This window comes from Oryctolagus cuniculus, chromosome 7 (genome assembly GCF_964237555.1).
Source record: "Oryctolagus cuniculus chromosome 7, mOryCun1.1, whole genome shotgun sequence".
NCBI lineage: Eukaryota > Metazoa > Chordata > Mammalia > Lagomorpha > Leporidae > Oryctolagus > Oryctolagus cuniculus.
In genome coordinates this window covers 62,910,866-62,929,620 of record NC_091438.1, presented here as the reverse complement: position 1 = coordinate 62,929,620, position 18,755 = coordinate 62,910,866, and the positions used below count along the sequence as shown (strand labels likewise).

Sequence of the window (18,755 nt, the reverse complement as noted above, 5' to 3'; positions counted from 1 at the left end):
TGTTTTCTCAGATTTCCAGGAAACAGGATGTATGAGCTTCAAGGGGTCACCCACCATCACACATGACTAGCTTGCCTGTTGCTTGGCTTTAAGGTAAAGAGATTTACAAAGAAACCATCAAACATGACTGTATCTTCTGGGCTGCTTTGATGGCATTCACAAGTTCCTTCTTTGTGGGATTATGAGACACTTGTTGAGTGTACTAGTGGATTCCGTTCCTCTCCAAAGGGCAAGAATTCACACATAGTTGACTCACGACCTGTTCTACAGGACATGGGAAAGGGGATTTTCAAGGTGCAAACCAGAGAAGAGGGAACTGCTTGGATTTTTAACTAAAGTTGGTTGTTTGCCAGAGCTTTCCCTTTACCCCAAAGAAGGAATCAATGAATACAATTTCACCTGCTGAACAGGAAGCTACCATTATAACAGAAATAACACTCATTAGATTCACTCTGATCATCAAAGCATTTCTCAAGGAAAATAAATGCTGTATATTACTGATGTAAATTATTGATGTATGTAACCATAAGTGTACATACATATGCAGTACACATAATGGCTAGAGGTTTTGAATATAGATCTCAGAATATCAATGCCTATATTAAGGTTCAAAAGCATGGACAGAGTGGTCATCCTTTCCGTTCATCTGCTACAAATATTTTTGAAACAAAATTCCCATTAAGGTCATTTGTACCTGCTGTTGTCTATCTATTAGGAAATAGGTTTCCTAATCATCCCAAGGATACTTGATTTAAAACTTTGCCATTTTAATGTGATTTCAGCATGGCTGAAAAGAACTGGTGATATTGTCAGCAATTAATGAATCCCAAAATAGATCTATAGCCAGTTAAGCCTTTTGATCTATGTTTTTACTCTACCTGATGTGTAGTGATTCATTCAAGTTTCTTTTTTTTAATAAAATGTATTATACACTTAAAAGTAAACATTCACAATTTTATCCAAGTGAACATTTGTTGAAGCTGATGATCCAAATTTATTGTTGGCTCGTTGTGGGTGTTTTTTGTTAAAATGATAAACTAATCACTTCCTCCTAACATATATTATCTTGTCCTTAGCCCTGAAGAGCAAATTATTGCACTAATTAGCTTAAACAATGTATTAAAAAACAGCATAATTAGAACAGCAAGAATTGGCTGAATGGCAAATAGCTTTGAGTGGATGATTATCACTTTTTATAAAAGCAGGTCAAGGATGAGACAGCGAATAAAGGTGGACTATTCACAAAATGAAAGATCACATCAAGAAAGAACATTTCAAAAATACTGGAATTTTAAAGTAAATAGAAATACTTCCTCAAATATAAATATTGTGAACCAGATTGTGGGTTGTTTCTTTAAATTACTTTCAAAAACTAAAAAAAAATGACATAAAAAGCATAGAATATCAATGAAGGTGTTGGCAGTCCACTCCCCACCCCAAATTAATAAGTTTGAAGTGAAAGTTCCCTTAAGGGAAACATTGCATTTTCTTGTTTACTCATATAATGCACGTTGGTTTCATCACAGACTTAAAAATTAGTTTCTAATTTTATTTAATTGGCAGGACAATTAAACAGAGAAGTACTACCTGCAGGGATCCATCAGCCTGTTGAGCAAGCCCAGAGATGTTTTCATACTTGAAAACATTTGATGCCAGTTGGAGACCTTGTACAACTTGTTTTCCATACAGCATCCAAATATTTTTTGTAGTACCAATTTATTGTAGAAAACTGGATTGTAAGGAAAATAACAAGGTTAATCATTTTCCCACCCAAGGGTTATTAGTAATCGTGTTCATGCTATCTGGAGAGCTGTAATATACATTTGTTTCTCCTTTTCCTTTGCTTTAATACTTCTAAATCCCCCAAATAAAAGTTTTATTTGAATTGCCCTTTAACTAATTAGGTTTTATATAACAAGGAAACAAATATCAGGCTAGTGTAGCAATATGGCAAATTGCATGGTGTGCTACATTAATTTTGAACTGTTTGCTGATGTTCTAGAAAGCAAGCTAATGTCCCAGGTGAAGTGCTTTTGGGACTGTTTTATCACGGACCCAGTATCCTCATCACAAATTCATTTCATATTTGTGTAACTAGAATTTCACTTTCATGAAACACCTTTGTGGCTACCCTAAAATTGAATGAACATTAGGACATAGCTGCCTCTTTAATCCTCAAAGGCAAATCAAATTTCCCAATGTACAAGTGGGAAAGACTTTCCTACTTAAAAAAATTCCAAGAGATTTACTAATCTTTCTTGACCACAGCAGCCCCCCTTGAGAATATTGACTTTGTGTATTAACCTCTTCCCCGGTGAATGTCAAGCCACTTTTTAAGTGTGAGCTGATATCTCTGTCTTTGCTAATTATTTCTGTGGGGTCATGAAGTACCTAGATGAGCTGAAGATTTGTCAAGTTCTCCCAAAGGACCACCAATGAAATTCTGCATATGTTATCTGTGAATTCCCACACTATAGCAGTCGCTTCAAGGTATATCAGTTGAAGTCTTCTTGGACTATCAGTGGAGGACTATCCAACTAACTACTCTACTTCCTGAGAAAAATTCAAGGTTTTTGCTTGGAATTGTAAGGAGATGGTTCCATGCAGCTCCTGAAAGCCACTTTACAAACCCCAACTCTTAAGTCCCAGAGTGGCCAAGAAACATGCCCAATATACAGCCAGGAATGCCTCTCCAACTCCAAAGACTACACTCAACATTTAACCAAGGAGAAGAGATTAGAAAAGGAAGATCCTAGATTTATTGACTGCTACCCCAGACTCTTTCCAATCCACTACACTGCAATTTAAAGGATCTTTCCATATCCAAACTGACTTGTTTTTGTACAGGTAACTACAGAGTCCTAGAGAAAAATAGAAGCTCATTTTCCAGTACGTTGCTGTGTTGTCATCATCAGAACTTACAAGCATAGATTCTTGGAGGGTGGGGGATTGTGATCCTCCCTCTCCCATCAAAATATGCCCTTCTACCAAACACCTTCAAACTACTAGGGAAGAGGAGAAATGTTTAAATGTCAGACACACCATAAAACATGAAAAAGTCCCCAAAATTATCTATACAAGATGTGAAACATGCTTGCACGTGTTCTATGACAGTCAATCAAACTGTTTCCTTTATTGACATAGTTGTGCATAGCAAGTTAAACTCTATGTGCCATTTCAAAGAGAGACCTATCAGGATCACATTAAACTCTCTCTTTACCCTTGGATAAATGATGTGCTTCTGAGAGTAGGCAGCAAGCTGTGAAGATGGTAAAATTACCTCCAAGGCTCCAGAGTTTTCTCCTGGAGAGCGTTGGGTTTCTTATAGATTTCTTTCTAGGCAACAGTAATGCTATTTCCATATTCCTTGAGAAATCACAGCAATGGCTGTGATTTTTATCTCCATCTGACACTCTCCTCCAATGCCTGGAAGAAGGCAGAGTTTTAATGAAGACTCTCTCTTGCCTCCTTTCAGTGTTAACTTTTCATGTCATGATGGTGCCCTGTTTCTCACAAGGTGCTGTGCTTTAGAAGCACAAAAAAATTACATAGATAGTGTTGTTAGGAAAGTTAAAGAGCAGCTCATCCAATTTCATCATTTGAGAAGGTGACAAAGACTTCCTTGGGCTGTAAAGCATCTGGGCAGTAGTTGGAGCAGGATTCCAGCTCAGTGTCCACTTTCCAAACCAGGATTCTTTACAATCTACCGTGACATTAGAATTCACCCTCTCATTGCTTCTTGGCCTTTTGGCTAAGATCAAGTGTAGAATTCACCCTCTCATGTTTAAATGCCTAAAGCATGAGATAGTGGTAGACCAAAAACTATAAACTTTCCCTTTTGTAGGGAACCATGATCATATTTTATTCTATCCTTAGAGCTGTCCAGCATGCTTAGTGAATACTATGTGTGGTGGAAGACAACTTAATATTCTAAAGCAACCCTACCTCTAAAGCTTTCTTGATATAAATAAAATGGTTTCTGCTTTCTGCTTCAAGCTTGCTTTTCAGCTTGATTCACTATGGCGTGAGCACTAGCTGGCCAGGTTTAGCAATTCTAACATGGTTCCCTCCAATTTACAGTGTAGAGAGTTTTCCTTCAGGCTCAGAGGAGAAAAAAAAATTTTTTTCTCCTAGGACTTCATTTTTATAACAGGAATCTCAGTTTTTCTGATTCATGAAAATGGATTTCAAGTATCTCCAATAAATTGCCGTATAACAGTTTCCGAGGAGTTCTTAACAACAAGAACAAAATTTAAAGGAAATATGTAGCAGATTATTAGTCTACACTGATGTGATTCTAAAAACTCAGAAATTAACATTTTTGTATCTTTAAAGGTTAAAAATAAAATGTTTCCCACAGTATTTAAAATAATTTCTATTGTTTTCTAAGCAGTAAAGTTAATTGATATCTCCCATAGAACTAGCTTATTCCCTAAAGTAAACCAGATCTTAAGTAAATGTTTTTGCATATCAAAATCACTTGCTTTGGGAACAATTAAGATTGCAAAGAAATAGAGGGAGCTCATTATTTTCCCTACTTCAAGTCAGTCAGAACTGTTTATACCACAGTAATATGATTTTTATTACGACCATAACCACAAATAGAGTAAGAGCTATCATTTATTGAATACTCACTACAAGGCCAAGCATTAATTCATTCACTCTTGACAACAACTAGAAGCAAGTCATTGTCATTACTTGCATTTTACACATGAGAAAATTATGTACAAAAAGTTAAGGAACTTGTCCAAGTGCTGAGGTCTATTTACATGCACTATGTCTTAAATAAGTTTCTCTTAAGTAGGTACTTGGGTTTTCAAATTACGTCTATGGAAATCCTTAAAAGTAACAACAGAATAACTGCATCTAATGGGTCTTTAAGATACTATGTTAATTTTTGAAGGGACAGTTGAAAGGTATGTAATTTTGATCTCCATATTCCATACATAGGCAGCTCAGTTAAGGAGATCAAGATAAATTTGGCTTATTTACCCAGATGAATGAGACCAGAATCTGTTTCCATAAAACATTATCCATGAATGGCTGGCCATGTACAAACATAACGTTCATCCCTTTCATCTCCTTGAGAATAATTCCTCAACTCCAGTTTGGATTTCACCATGCCAGTTGAAAGGTCCACAGTAGAGGCATACGGCCTCACCCTACACACAGGGAACTCTCCAGAAGGCATATGCAGAAGTGGTTAAATGCTAAAGCTTGCCTCCACGACTCTTTGCCTTGTAGCAAATTATCTTCACATTGGCCCAGAGACTTATCCTACTTTTGCAAACAGAAATGATACCTCAAAGAGGCAATACCAATACTTTTTTTCCTATTTACAATTTTATTCTTACTTAAAACAAGTAGCCTATTGGCTAGCTAGGAATTCTCATATTTTTCTACAAAGACTCTCTTTGGATAAGAATATGTTGAGACAGAATTTGTCTCAATTATGCTATTAAGATAGGCTCCAATGTCCCTAATTTATTTCTGGGAATTCAACACTTGTTAGTAATATTTGTTGAATATTTCCTACATGCCAGTAATTACAAAAGTAAAATGAAAGTAATTGATACATTTAAGTTGATTGCTTACTGGGCCTGGCAATTTTAAAACAAAATAAATGCTTTTTAAATGCACATGAAACAGTAAGTTTAAAAATCTTGTGATGACCAAATATTCAAATGTGTATGGGCAGTTTCACAATATAGGAGTTTAAGGGCCACACATTTCAATACCCAGTTTCTCAAGTCAATATTTTTCCTCTCAAGGAACATGTAGAACACACACAATTTTGTCCCACTGGAGAGATATAGATATAGATACAGATATAGATACAGATATAGATATAAACGTATAGATATAGATATATAGATACAGATGTAGATTACATCAGGACCTCCATATAACTGCCAGTAGTTCTCAGTTTAAATATTTCAGAAAGGTTAGGCATCCTACATAAAAAAAAAATTGAAAATTATATTCCCAGGCAAAAACAAGGGCTTCCCCAGCCCAAGAAAATATCTTATGTACAGACGAATTTTCATTCTAGATAGGTAAAAGTTTGCAACTAAAGTGTGTATCTTGAAAATTCCATGCAAGTCAACTGGTTTTAACAATTCAAAAGCAGAATGACTAACATTAATTTTTAAAATACATATGATTCTTAAAGTAGAATCTCAACATCCTCAGGAAAAAACCATAAAACACTAAGAAAACAGCTATATAAAATGTAGACATAAATAAATATTTAACAGAATATGGAACAATAAAATTTAATTTATGGTGTTAATTTTTTCTGAACTCATTTCTGTACTGATTTAATATGAATTATTGTCTTAAGTTTCTTGGGGAAGCTTAGCAAAATAACAAGTCATATGATTTCATTCATATCACAGAGACAAACACATCACTAAATAGTTGTGTTGAACTTACAAACATGACCACCCCTTACAAGCTCTTTCCTCCACTACAGAAAAAGGTGGAGGAAAGTATTCCACTGAACTAAGATTGCATTAATTTGATGTTAGTAATACATAGGTAAATGTGTTTTATATAAAATCATACCAATAATTTGAAATATCTTTAAATAAACAACTTCTAGGGATAATATTAATACCTTCAAAATGGAAATTTATAGTTTTCCAAAGTTAATCATGAAAGATCAGGTCAGCTTGTTCTATAACTCACTATTTACTGCTCATCAAAATGCTCAAGTGAAAAAGCAACACTCAGTCAATCATTTGCATGCTTTGTCAACATGTTACCAAATATATTTAGTGACACCTGAATGCACATATGGAAAACTGTTACATGTATATATTTTTTCTTCTGAAATTTTGATAGATTCGGTAACACTAATATTAAGATTTTCTTTACCTCTCTGTATGCATGCATAATAGCAGAACCAAGCAGAGCAACAGCTCTCGTAGAACTGGAAGATCTAGCAGCTCTGTTAGATCAGCTTTTCTAACAAATATTAAATAGCCAAAGTTACGCTGAAAGTCTCATGTCTAGCAAGGTTATTATTTGCTGCAATCTAATTATGGAGAAAACAATCTGTTAACACCTATTTGTAGTAGCTCACCACTTGATACAAACTTCACAATTTCCAGATATTCACTAAAACCCCTTTACAAGGATTTCCTCATCTTCAAGGAGATCCTGTCTGATTAGGGAGACAAAAAACCAGATCTATAAAACTTTAACTAGCAATATTAAAACTTGAGTCCATCCACTTATCAGTGAGAAATCAGGAGCAGTGACAGGAACATGCTCCAGGAGTTGGAGTAAGAGCTGTCCTTGTGTTACTTATAGTCAGGTTTTCTTTTTTTCGTAATGGTGGATCCAAGAAAAAATGCTATAAATTCTCACACTATGCTTTTAATTATTTCTTTATAGGAACCAATAACTAGGAACTTATTTTGAGGTTAAAGCATCATGAAAGCATACATACCTATACATACAAACCTTAGACATGAACTGGAATCACCTTGGATTATTCTCTATAAATTAGAACCACCAGTAATCTGTAATCCCTCTTTTCCGCTTCGAGAAATTGCCATGTGAAAATAGGAAATAGATTTACTTAGTTTTAGAGATAGTGGCTCACACTTAAAACATGCCCCCAAAGAATCTCTCAAGAAAGACTAATGCAACCAGTTCATATCTGTAAATATAAACTAAAGAGAATGGAATCCTCAACTGAGAAATTATTTCTTCAATGTTATCTTCTGGTTTCAGGCACCAGTTTTACATAATAGTTTGGATTGCTGAAATCCCTATTTGGTTATTTGTGTAAAAACACTCTACCTTAATTTCAAAAGTAAATGCATAGCTTTGTTAGGGATGTGGCTATATATTTAATGTCCATTCAATGTTTTGGGAATCATCAATTGCTTGCTCTTGTTTAGTGTGGGAGTCATGTTTTGTTTAAGTGCATCACAGCCAAGATAAAGAGCAGATGTGTGGTTTGTGTCTTTGTCCATATAATTTTCTGTTTAAACCAAATGACATAGCTGAAAATAACATGCCCTGATTTTTCCTGATGCATGCAGCTCCTCCCAAGTTTAATAGGATATGGCCGAATATTTCTTCCCTTGAGGTTTCTAACCCAAAACAAGGTAGGAGCATGTGAAATTCCTACTAATAATAAACCTCCACATGTTTGAAAGAAAAGCCCATATACCACTTTTTGGCACTAAATAAGAACATTATCATGAATGCCATGTCTTTTAAAGAATCATAATTGGACTCTTTTTTTTCTAAGATGAAAAATGTCCCAGAAATATTGGGATGAAACATGGAGAAAAATTTTACTTGGGGTAAAAGTTATAACCCCTCTACCAAATTTACACTGAACATCAGTCAGTGCAAAGAGAAGCTTAGAGTTCTACTTCCATCGCAATGTGGAGTATAAATAAATTTTTAAAAGCTTGTGAGTGACATAGGTGTCCTTCCACTATCTTTCTGTTACTTTCTTAAATAAACCGACTGGTACTTCAGTTGTTTGGAGGGTCTGGGAAAATACATAAAAGCAGTATTGTGATGTAGGTTTTCCTGTAACTCCATGCTGACTTGCAAAAATTTGGATTGCCACCACCCCACCCCAACTACAGCACAGTAAATTTTCTTTGTTGGAACTCTTCCCTTTTATTCACATTCATGTCTACTGGCACTAACAACAATCTGTTTTCTGTCTGTCCTTAGAGCAGTTAGGTATTTTCTGATTTCTAATGTCACCAAAACAGAAAAGAAAAGGAAAGAGGAAACTTACTGAGAGTAGAAGAAACAGAACTGTAAAAACTGGACAATAAACTTTATAAATGCAATGCAATGTTAATTCACATGAACATCTAGACTAAATATGTACATACATATAGTCATGCATAAATAGGTGTTTTCACTTTAATATAGAGTTGTGTCCTTCTGCCTTCTTCCTTCTCCAAAAAAAAAAAAAAAAAAATGAAGAAAAAAGAAGAAAAGGCACATCTTTGGCTTCCACCTTCCTTAGTTATATACAGGATGTTCCTTTTACACGTTAATGAATACAGATGGAGGAGGAAATGAGCAAAAGGAGGAACCAGGAAATAGCTGCTAAGCAAAACAAAATATATTAGCAATTTGTTGAGGAGTCAAATTGGAAGGGCTGCATTTTCAGTCCTTGATCAGAGTGATGAAATCGAGACTGTCCTAGATACATACATTACTAGCAAATAGAATTATCTTAATCATCTGCTCCAAATGAATTTTTTCAAGTTTCTGCATACATATGTGGAAGAAGAAATACAGATCAAGCTCACCCCTATTAGTATAATTCTATAAGGATCCAGGGGAGGTTTAGTGGCTTTATTCTTTGGTAAATTCAATGAGAGCATCTTCAGTGAAATGTTGCTGAGTATTTCCCATTGAATCTCATAGCTCAACAAATTATACAAGATAGAATCTAAGACTGAACACTTCTCACAGTGAGTTTTGAGATGAACAAGATTATTCATTGTTCAATACCTGAAATAGATCCATTTAATTATTTTGCTATGTTTTCTGTGGGTGTCACAGGACAAAAAGCTTTCAGAAATATCCTTAGGTAATGTAAGTTGCACTCTTTTAGAATGTGGATGAGCTCAAATGAATCTGTTTAAGAAAAAACACAGTTGAATAAAGTGTTTGAACTTGAAATTTTAGTAAAAGGTGCACTTTGTAGTAGAGGCCAGTTCTGTGTCATCATAATTTATCCTGTCAACATCTATAAAGAACATCAGGCTCTATTCTGGTATTGCTATTTTCACAGCAATAATTGTGAATAATTGGAAAAGAAATGGCAGGCACACTCAGGGAGAAAATCCCATCATTAAGAAACTGATATCTTCACAAAGTCAATAAATTTGAGAAGACATCAATTCTTGAAGGTACATATGTTCAAGATGACTCTGAGGCCAAGACTCAATGCTGCTGAATGACCATTGTGACTAGGTTTAATGGTATCTCATCAGTTCAACAGAGATAATTTAGCTGGCTTATATAGAAACAGACTTGTGACACACAGTGCCATGGTGAATTGAGGCAATGATATTACTCATAACTCAACAGGACAGCTACCATTTTAAAAGAGGGACAGTGGAGATCTTCATATCCATATTGTTTTGAGAACAATTTTTGCTTAACTGAATTCTTAATTTAAGTGATAATTATCTTTTCCTCTGATATAAAAATTCTAAACTTTTTCACTGAAGATGTCGAACCATTTCTAGCCAAATATGAGCCTTTCTTTGCTTTGTAATTGAAACAAAGGCACATAAACAACACACACCAATAGTCTCCTCACTTAGGGCTACTTTTAAAGTTGGTTGTTGATGTTATTGCAGTTTGAACCTTTCGCTGTTGTTTCTAATTTGCTGTTCATTCTCTTAAACCTATCCAGTTGCTCCCAAATTAGCTTTGTCAACAGTTTCTTCTGTTCAAGTTGCAAACCACAAGAGAGGTAGGAATTCTTGGATTCATACAGTGATTTCATGGTGTTATGTGTTGTGAAACATTGCACTGTATGAATCTGGAATATCTGTGAAGTGTACCCATCAGCCTATTGGTGAGGCATGTTGACTGATACCAATCAATGCATCAAATGGTACTGAGAATGTCATCTGTAAGAAAAAATATGCTTCCCTCTGAAATATGACTGTAATTTTAAAACACTGCAATATTTGTTTTCTGAAAGATTAATGTGTGAATTAAAAGTGATAAGAATCTAGGTTCCTATTTAGACCATGAATGTCTACACTAACATAGATATTTATTTGCTTTGGAAGTAAAGAAACTCACCAAGAATGAGTTTCAAGGATGCTTTTCATGAGGCCAGGAGGGCAGGGTCCATGTTCGGTGTCCCTTTCACTTTGTGACAAATGAAACACTTTGGAATTTTTGAGCCCAAACACCATTTTGAATGAATTTGAAAAATACCAGTGAAGATCTACACTGGGTTAATTTTTTACTATGATATGAAAATAATAATTACATCACTTTCTTTGAATGAAAGCAAGCAGTATCTCATCTGTGACTCCTGAATGGCCCATTCCAGCTAGCATCTGTCATTCACAGACCGAAGATTTTTCAGGAAACATAAAGACTCCTGTTTTCATTTCATCATTTTCCTTTAAATGTCCTGTGTGACAGGTGTGTCTTGTTTTCCACCCTTGACTGTTGGGCATATGTTGTTCTCTTGGTTGGTTTTTCTCTTTCCCCATGAAACACCTCTTACAAAGGGATAGATTTATTAATGAAATCTGAACTTAGTTTGACCCTCTTAGATTAAAATGACTATAATAGCTTCCTTATTCCTTATTGAGTTTACTCAAGTCATTTCCCAGATTTTAATCAATGTTGTTGAATTTTTCCTTTCTTGGCATATAAAGAAGAGGGGAAAGACGAGGAAGAGGTCAGGACATGAGAAAGAGGAACCTACAGTGCTTTCCCCATATGTGAAACTTCTCACATGTGCTTTTAACAAAGGAACATTGAAGGTGCCCTTTTGAAGGGAATCCAGATGGGTTTGAAATTTTGGCAAATACGTTTTTAGGAACTGAGGAGCTACAAGTTCAGAGGGTAACAAGCAGATTTGTACATGTGATGTGTCATGAGGGCAAGTCTTAAAGCCACAATGGGGATGCCATTCCTCACTACGCTATGCAAATCTACAGAAAGAAACAAGAGGTGAAGAAGGCAGCAAGCAAAAGGGACTGTTACACAATCAGACTCTGTCATGTTGTGTGAAACATGCTGGATATACAAGAGGCCCCTTGACCTGGAATCTGACCCTGCATCAGAGAATCTCTAGTTTCTTGAGGACACTGCACTAATGAGGTCCAAACACATCCCTGGAGGCAGGAAGCAGCCACCTAATGAAGTAGACTTATCAGAAAGAAAAAAAAAAAAAAAAACACAGTGTCACTGAGCAGTACATGTGGAAGAGCTTCATAGCTGTAGGAGGATGCAAGACAGGGAAATGACCTGGAGAGTGCTGGAGCTTTGTCTTTCCCACCTGTGCGGAGGAAGGCATCACACTGTTAATGCCCCAAAGGGAAATGCTTCTTAAAGGTTTAAGTTTTGTGTTTTTTTTGTTTAGTTTGTTTGTTTGCCGTATATCTAAAATCTCTTTCCCAAATCATTTCTCTTTGAACAAATAAGATACTTTTTTTTAAAGATTTATTTATTTGTCTCAAAGTCAGAGTTAGAGAGAGAGAGAGAGAGAGAGAGAGAGAGAGGACTTCTATCTGCTGGTTTGTTCCCCTATTAACTTCAATAGCCGGAGCTGAGCCCATCCAAAGCCAGGAATCAGGAGCTTCCTCCAGGTCTCCCACGTGGGTGCAGGGGCCCAAGGACTTAGGCCACTTCTACTGCTTTCCCAGATCATAGCAGAGAGCTGGATCAGAAGTGGAGCAGCCGAGACTCAAACCGGTGCCCATATGTGATGCCGGCACTACAGGCAGTGGCTTTACCTGTTATGCCATAGCACCAGCCACAGTAAGATGAATTTTCTTATTTTTTTTAAAGATTTACTTATTTATTTGAAAGTCAGAGTCACACAGAGAGAGGAGGGGCAGAGAAAGAGAGAGAGGGGGTAAGATAAATTTTCATCAGCTGTAGATTTGAATGAGTTTTCTTCATTTGGTCAAGCACAAGCACACAAAGAAAAGAAATAAAGAGAGAAGGGGGAGAGGAGGAAATGAGAGAGGGAGGGAGGGAAGGAAGGAAGGAAGGAAGGAAGGAAGGAAGGAAGGAAGGACCCACCTGTGCTTCATTCAGAATGTTTTATGTTATTTTTACATTGTAGGTGACATAATGTAATTACAGATAACATGGGTAATGGTAAGAAAGAAGACATAAAAGCGAAATTTCTTCTCCTTCCCCCTTCCTAACATTCTTTTTCTTCCATTGTCTTTGTCTATAATTTTTTTAAAAATTTATTTGAAAGGCAGAGTTAGAGAGAGAGGGAGAGGGAGAGGAACACAGAGAGATCTTCCATCAGCTGATTCACTCCCCGGAGAGCTGCAGCATCCAGGGCTGGGCCAGTCCAAAGCTGGGAGCCAGGAGCTTCATCAAGTGCCTCTCATGTGGATACAGGGGCCCACACATTTGGACCATCCTCAGCTGCCTTCCTACGCCAGTAGCAGGGAGCTGGATCTAAAATGGAGCAGCCAGGACTCAAACTGGTGTCCATATGAGATGCCAGTTTCTCAGGCAGTGGCAGTACCCACTACATCACAATGCTGGCCCCCTCCTGCTTCTAAAATACTATCATAACTGCCTCATATGATGTAATGTGTACCATGTAAGTGGTACATACTCAGATATAATATTTCCTTCTTATCTTCCTAGTAGACCAAAAGCACTCAAGGTGCATGTATGGGGTGGGGAGTAGATTTTACCCCCAAGGAGACATTTAACAATGTCTGAAGGTTTGGTGTGGACACCTGGGGGTTGCTACTGTTGCTAATGGTCAAGGTGCTGCTCCTGGTTATCCTACAGTGCACGAACAGCTATACCCAGCAATCATTTGGTCCAAAATGTTAGTAGTTTCAGGGTTAGGAAATTCTTACACTAGACTCTGTGGGACTGAGCCTCATTGATGGTGTCTCCTGCTACATGATTCCCTGTACAGGGTAATACTCCTCAACAACCATGTGTTGCCCATGCCTGTTGTGTAACAACATGCAAATGTAGTTTTGAAGCCCCATTGGCTTTGTTTGTACGACAGTAATAGGATGTTTCTGAACTATATATAGAGTGAGAGATACATATAGCAATGGTCTGCTATGCAAGTTGAGATTTAAAACTCTATAAAACCATAGTGGTTGTGGCTGGTGCTGTTGCATAAAAGGTTAAGTCTCCTCCAGCAGTGTTGGAATCCTTATAGGGGTGCCATTTTAAGTACTGGCTGCTCCACTTCTGATCCAGCTTGCTTCTAATGCACCTGGGAAAGCAGTGGAAGATGCCCCAAGTCCTTGGTCCCCTGCATGCATGTGGGAGACCTAGAAGAAGCTCCTGGCTCCTGGCTTCAGCATGGCCCAGCACTGGACATTGCAGCATTTGGGGAGTGTATCAGTGGATGGAAGATCTCTTTCTCACGTTCTCTCCTCTGTCTGTATATCTGCTTTTCAAATAAAATCTTAAAACATGGCAGTTTTTGTAAATCTGTTTTTTTCTACCTAAACTGATTTGTGTTTACTTGAATATCCAACTCTTGGCTAATGTAGTCACGAGCTTGATGGGTGGATGTTGTTGTTGTAAATTCTTTGGTGTATGGGATATAGCCCAACTCTCAGGAGTTTCAAATGTGGAGGGGTGGATCTTACCATAGCTTACCTCTTTGTCTTCCTTTGTCTCTCATAGAAAGGCGCTTATAGGATCCCCATTCATTCACTTATTCGTTCACAACATTTTTTGAGTGTTTTTAGTACCTGCTTTAAGTTATCTGGTTACAGCTATGGACAAAACAGATGGTCTGTCCTCATGTATTTACACTCTAGGCACAGGGGAGGAATTTTTTTAATGTATGTTTCAGGTGTTTTAAATTGTATGAAAAAATATTAAACAGGTTTAAGAAACTGAGGAATTAGAGTGCTTGGGTTTGGGACCATTATTTAGAGAGTTTTCTTTGAATAGAGACCTAAAAAAGGAAGTGAGGAAGCAAGTCGTGGAGATGCCTGGGGAAGGAGCACTCCCGACAGAGGTGACAGCAAGTTCAAAGGCCCTGGGTTGTGCCTAGCATGTTTGAGGAGCAGCATGGAAGTGCTGTACAGCAAGTGGGGAAGAGAATGATTGCATTGAGCCCACTGGAAAGCCACTAGTCTGACCACTGGGGAATGGGTAAACCCCTCTTTTATTTTATGAAAAAGGAAAGAACTGGGATTGCGAGCAGAGGGGTGTCTGGACCATATGGAAGTTTTGGAGGGATCACTGTGACTGTGGAAAGGAGATTTATCCCAAGGGTGGAAGCCAGGAGAGCAGTTTGGGGACAATGTCAATCCTTCAGGTGGGAGAGGATGGTGCCATTGACTCAGAATGAGTTAGTGAGGATGGTAGGAGGTACTGAGATTCAAAATGTATTTTAAAAGCATTGCCAAGAGTATCTGATTATTTGTGGTAGGGAGTTGGAAAAATAAATTTCAAGAAAAATTCCCAGCATTTTAAGTTTTGAAATTAGAGGAATAAAGTCATCATTTACTGGATGAGAGGCAAGTTTAAGAAAGTAGCCCAAGACCTCAGTTTTGAACAAGTTAAAGTTGAAATCTTTATTAAACATCCAAGTGAAGGTGTTTAAAAAGCAGTGGATACTGTATATGAGTATGAATAATGTCTTAATAAGTAACTCAGGAGATGGTCAGACTAGAAATAAGTATGGAATGATCCACATGTAGATGGTTTTTAAAGTCTTGGAGCTGTGTGATAAACAGGTAAGGTGAATCTAAAGAGCAATGAGGAACTAAGACTAAGCTGTCAGACATTCAAGGAGATGGGGGGTGGGGAGGAGAGAGGGAGGGAGAGAGAGAGAGAGGGAGGGAGAGAGAGAAGAGTGAGGGGGGAGAGAGAGAGGGAGGAATGAGGGTGACAGAGATAGAGGGAGGAGAGAGAGAGAGTGAGGAGAGAGAGAGAGAGAGAGAAAGCAATGGGGGATAAGGAAGGAGGAGAATCAAGACAGAGGAATGGCCCAGAGCACCTGCTGGTGGAAGGTTGTCTGGCAACCCAGAATGCCAAATTGAGATTTATGACCATGAACAAGAGACTTGTTTCAAATGATTCCAGCCACATGTAGCTGCTGTGCAGAGTAAAATTTAACTGGAATCAGATTTCCCAGAAGACTATAAGGAGGGTGGGGTGTAAATAAAAGAAAGAAGTTCTGAGGCAGGAGCATGGACTCTATACTTTATGAGAAGAGAAGAGAGGTTAGAGAAGTGGAAAATAAATAATTATTCAACTATTGCTTCTTGGCCTTTTGGCTAAGATCAAGAATTATTAAACTACTAATATCATCCCTTCAGTGTCTTAATATGATATTGCACCTAAAATTGTATCATTAATAATCATTAATGGGTTCTGTGCCTGTGTTGAAAGACAAATACTAAAGTGTGGTAAATCAACAGAATACTGAAAAATAGTATAGCTATCTACTAATTATATTTGAAATGCCTCACATTTATATCAAGCTTTTGTGTTTTTGAAGTAACTTTCAAAGACCTTTTTCTCATTCAACCTTCTCAAATGTGTCATGGTCAGATAAGGCACTTTTATCAAAGTCTCAGAAGAATCCTGGGAGTCTTAAAGTATCAAGTTTCATTGGTCCATTTTTTCTGGATTATAAAATCCTTTAATGTTTTTTTTTTTAAGATTTATTTATTTATTTGAAAGTCAGAGTTACACACCGAGAGAAGGAGAGGCAGAGAGAGATCTTCCATCCGCTGGTTCACTCCCCAATTAGCTGCAATGGCCAGAACTGAGCCAATCCGAAGCCAGGAGCCAGGAGATTTCTTCTGGGTCTCCCACACAGGTGCAGAGGCCCAAGTCAGGACTTGGGCCATTGTCTACTGCTTTCCTATGCCATAGCAGAGAGCTGGATAGGAAGTGGATCAGCCAGATCTCGAACCAGCACCCATATTGGATACTGGCACTGCAGGCGGTGGCTTTACTGCACATATCACAGCACCAGCCCCAATCCTTTAATGTTGATAAAACATCTTTATCCATATACCTTCCAAATGAGCTCATAGTATTGTAAGTTTAGCTTGGAATTGTTTCTTGCATAATTATTTAAATTTTCTGATCCAAATGAATAAATTAGTTTTCAAGCAAGACCCATAAATAAATAGCACCACAGAAATGCATAGTGTTCACTAAACTCAAACAGTAGTAGGCAACAGTGTCACATTTGGCATATCTGTGGAGGTTTATGGAATGGGCCTTAAAGTATTGAACTTGGATATTTTACAGGTACATTTTTTCTTAGATAAAGGTTATGAAATGGAGCTGAGCAAATAATACCAGCCATTGGCAGGTCCTACAGGGTCCCTAAAATTCCACAAAGGCCCCACGTTATGAACTATGAACGTTCTCCGGCCTTGTTCCCCACATTTCCCCAACATCATGCTTTTGTGCATTCTTCCCTCTGTTCATTTCACCTGAAATGCTCCTTTCACCCTTCCTTTAAAAAAATAGTTTTTTCAATTAAAATAAACCATAGCTGCCCTCAAGGAAGATTCAGGGTACAGATCCTGCAGGACGCTTCCCTAATTTCCTTCCCATTAAATGATTTTCTCTTTCCACCTAGATTGCTTTGTGTCACTGCTCTGCATTCTTAACACATAGTACTTTGTTCTTTTAATTGCCCAGGCACGTTTGTCTCACCTACTAGGCAAATTTCCTGACATCCAGCTTCTGTGTAGTGCCAGAGAGCTCCTAGAATGAATATTCGTACGTAAAAACATTTGAAAGAAAAGCGGAGTCATTGAATTAGATGCATGGAGAACCAAGCTGGGGTTGAAGAACCCGCGAAGGATGGCCAGAAAGGAGCCTCTTCATCCCTTTGGAGCAACAAGGGCTCCTGGAGGCTCCAGGCCAGAACAATATTTTACTCAACTCAATGGAGGTAGGCTCTGGAAGCCTAGTTCCCAAGAGAGACAGAAATGCCAGTATAAGCAATTTGTAACTCAAGAAGTTTGATGGTTTTGAGTGAAATGTACATTGTTTTCCAAGAGAATTTCTGTAATTTTGTTATTTTTATTATTATTATTTGATAAGCAGAGAGACAGAAAGAGAACACAGGTAGAGCACCGATCTGCTGGTTTATTCCTTAAATGTTCACAAGAGCTAAAGTTGGGACAAGCCAAGGCCAGAAGCCAGAAACTCAGTTCAGGTCTCTATCTTGTTGACCAGGGATCCAATTGATTGATCCAACACTGCTGTCTCCTAGAGTTTGCATTAGCAGGAAGCTGGAGACCGGAGCCAGAGCTGAGAATCAAACTCATGTACTTGATTGTGAGACGCAGGTGTCCAATCCTATGTCTTAATTGCTAGGCCAGATATTTACCCCTATGACTCTATATTATTTTTGGTGGTGTTATTATTATTAACTTGGCATGCTTTAGCTACTAATTTACTTGGCTGTTTTCCTACTCCATCTTCTACTTTGGAGTCTCCCACTGCCTTTCTTCTCCCTCTGGCTCCTCCCTATCCCTATCCCCATCCCCACCTCCTCCCTGCGTACATATACACCCTGTTACAGCTGACTTCAGATAAAAGAAGTGGCTTCACTTCATGATCTTTCCCGTCTTCTTTCCTCTTTCTTAAACAACTGAGATCTCCTAGGTGCTGACCTGAGTATCTGTTATTCTTTACTATTTCTAGTGTCTTCCTCTGCTTTTTATCCAAATTTGATTTCATTCCATCAGGATCTTGGTTGTAGCTCTTTGGTAAATAAATCTACACTGTTTTGATGAGTGGTCACATACAAATTAAAATCATTTTAAAGCTTGTCATTTCTCTGTATTATTCCTTGTTGAAAACATTCACTTCTGCTCTAGTGATCAAAATGCAATATTCCCAAAAGTGAATGCAAGCCAAAAGAGAAACTCAGCACACAGCATAGTTCCCAGCACATAAGAAACCAACTCAACAAAATATTTATTGAATGAATGAGTGAGTGAGTGAGTGGGTGACTGTGTTTGACTCCCTAATGGAATAAGCAAAAGCTCGACATTAACGAGAGG

At 37.6% G+C, this 18,755-nt stretch overlaps 1 protein-coding gene across 6 annotated transcripts in view; it reads left to right on the top strand.

Moving 5' to 3' along the window:
- NTNG1 (netrin G1) overlaps positions 1-18,755 on the top strand; it is a 390,729-nt gene that overhangs the window by 321,594 nt on the left and 50,380 nt on the right. Inside the window, exons 6-7 of one of the 6 annotated variants that reach the window (XM_051856222.2) lie at positions 8,058-8,123; positions 10,421-10,480. The exons of 4 other annotated variants lie outside the window; for them this stretch is intronic. In XM_051856222.2, coding sequence (XP_051712182.1) covers positions 8,058-8,123; positions 10,421-10,480 — 126 coding nt within the window. The remainder of the gene's footprint in view (positions 1-8,057; positions 8,124-10,420; positions 10,481-18,755) is intronic. One more of the 6 variants, XM_051856223.2, reaches the window with a different exon arrangement.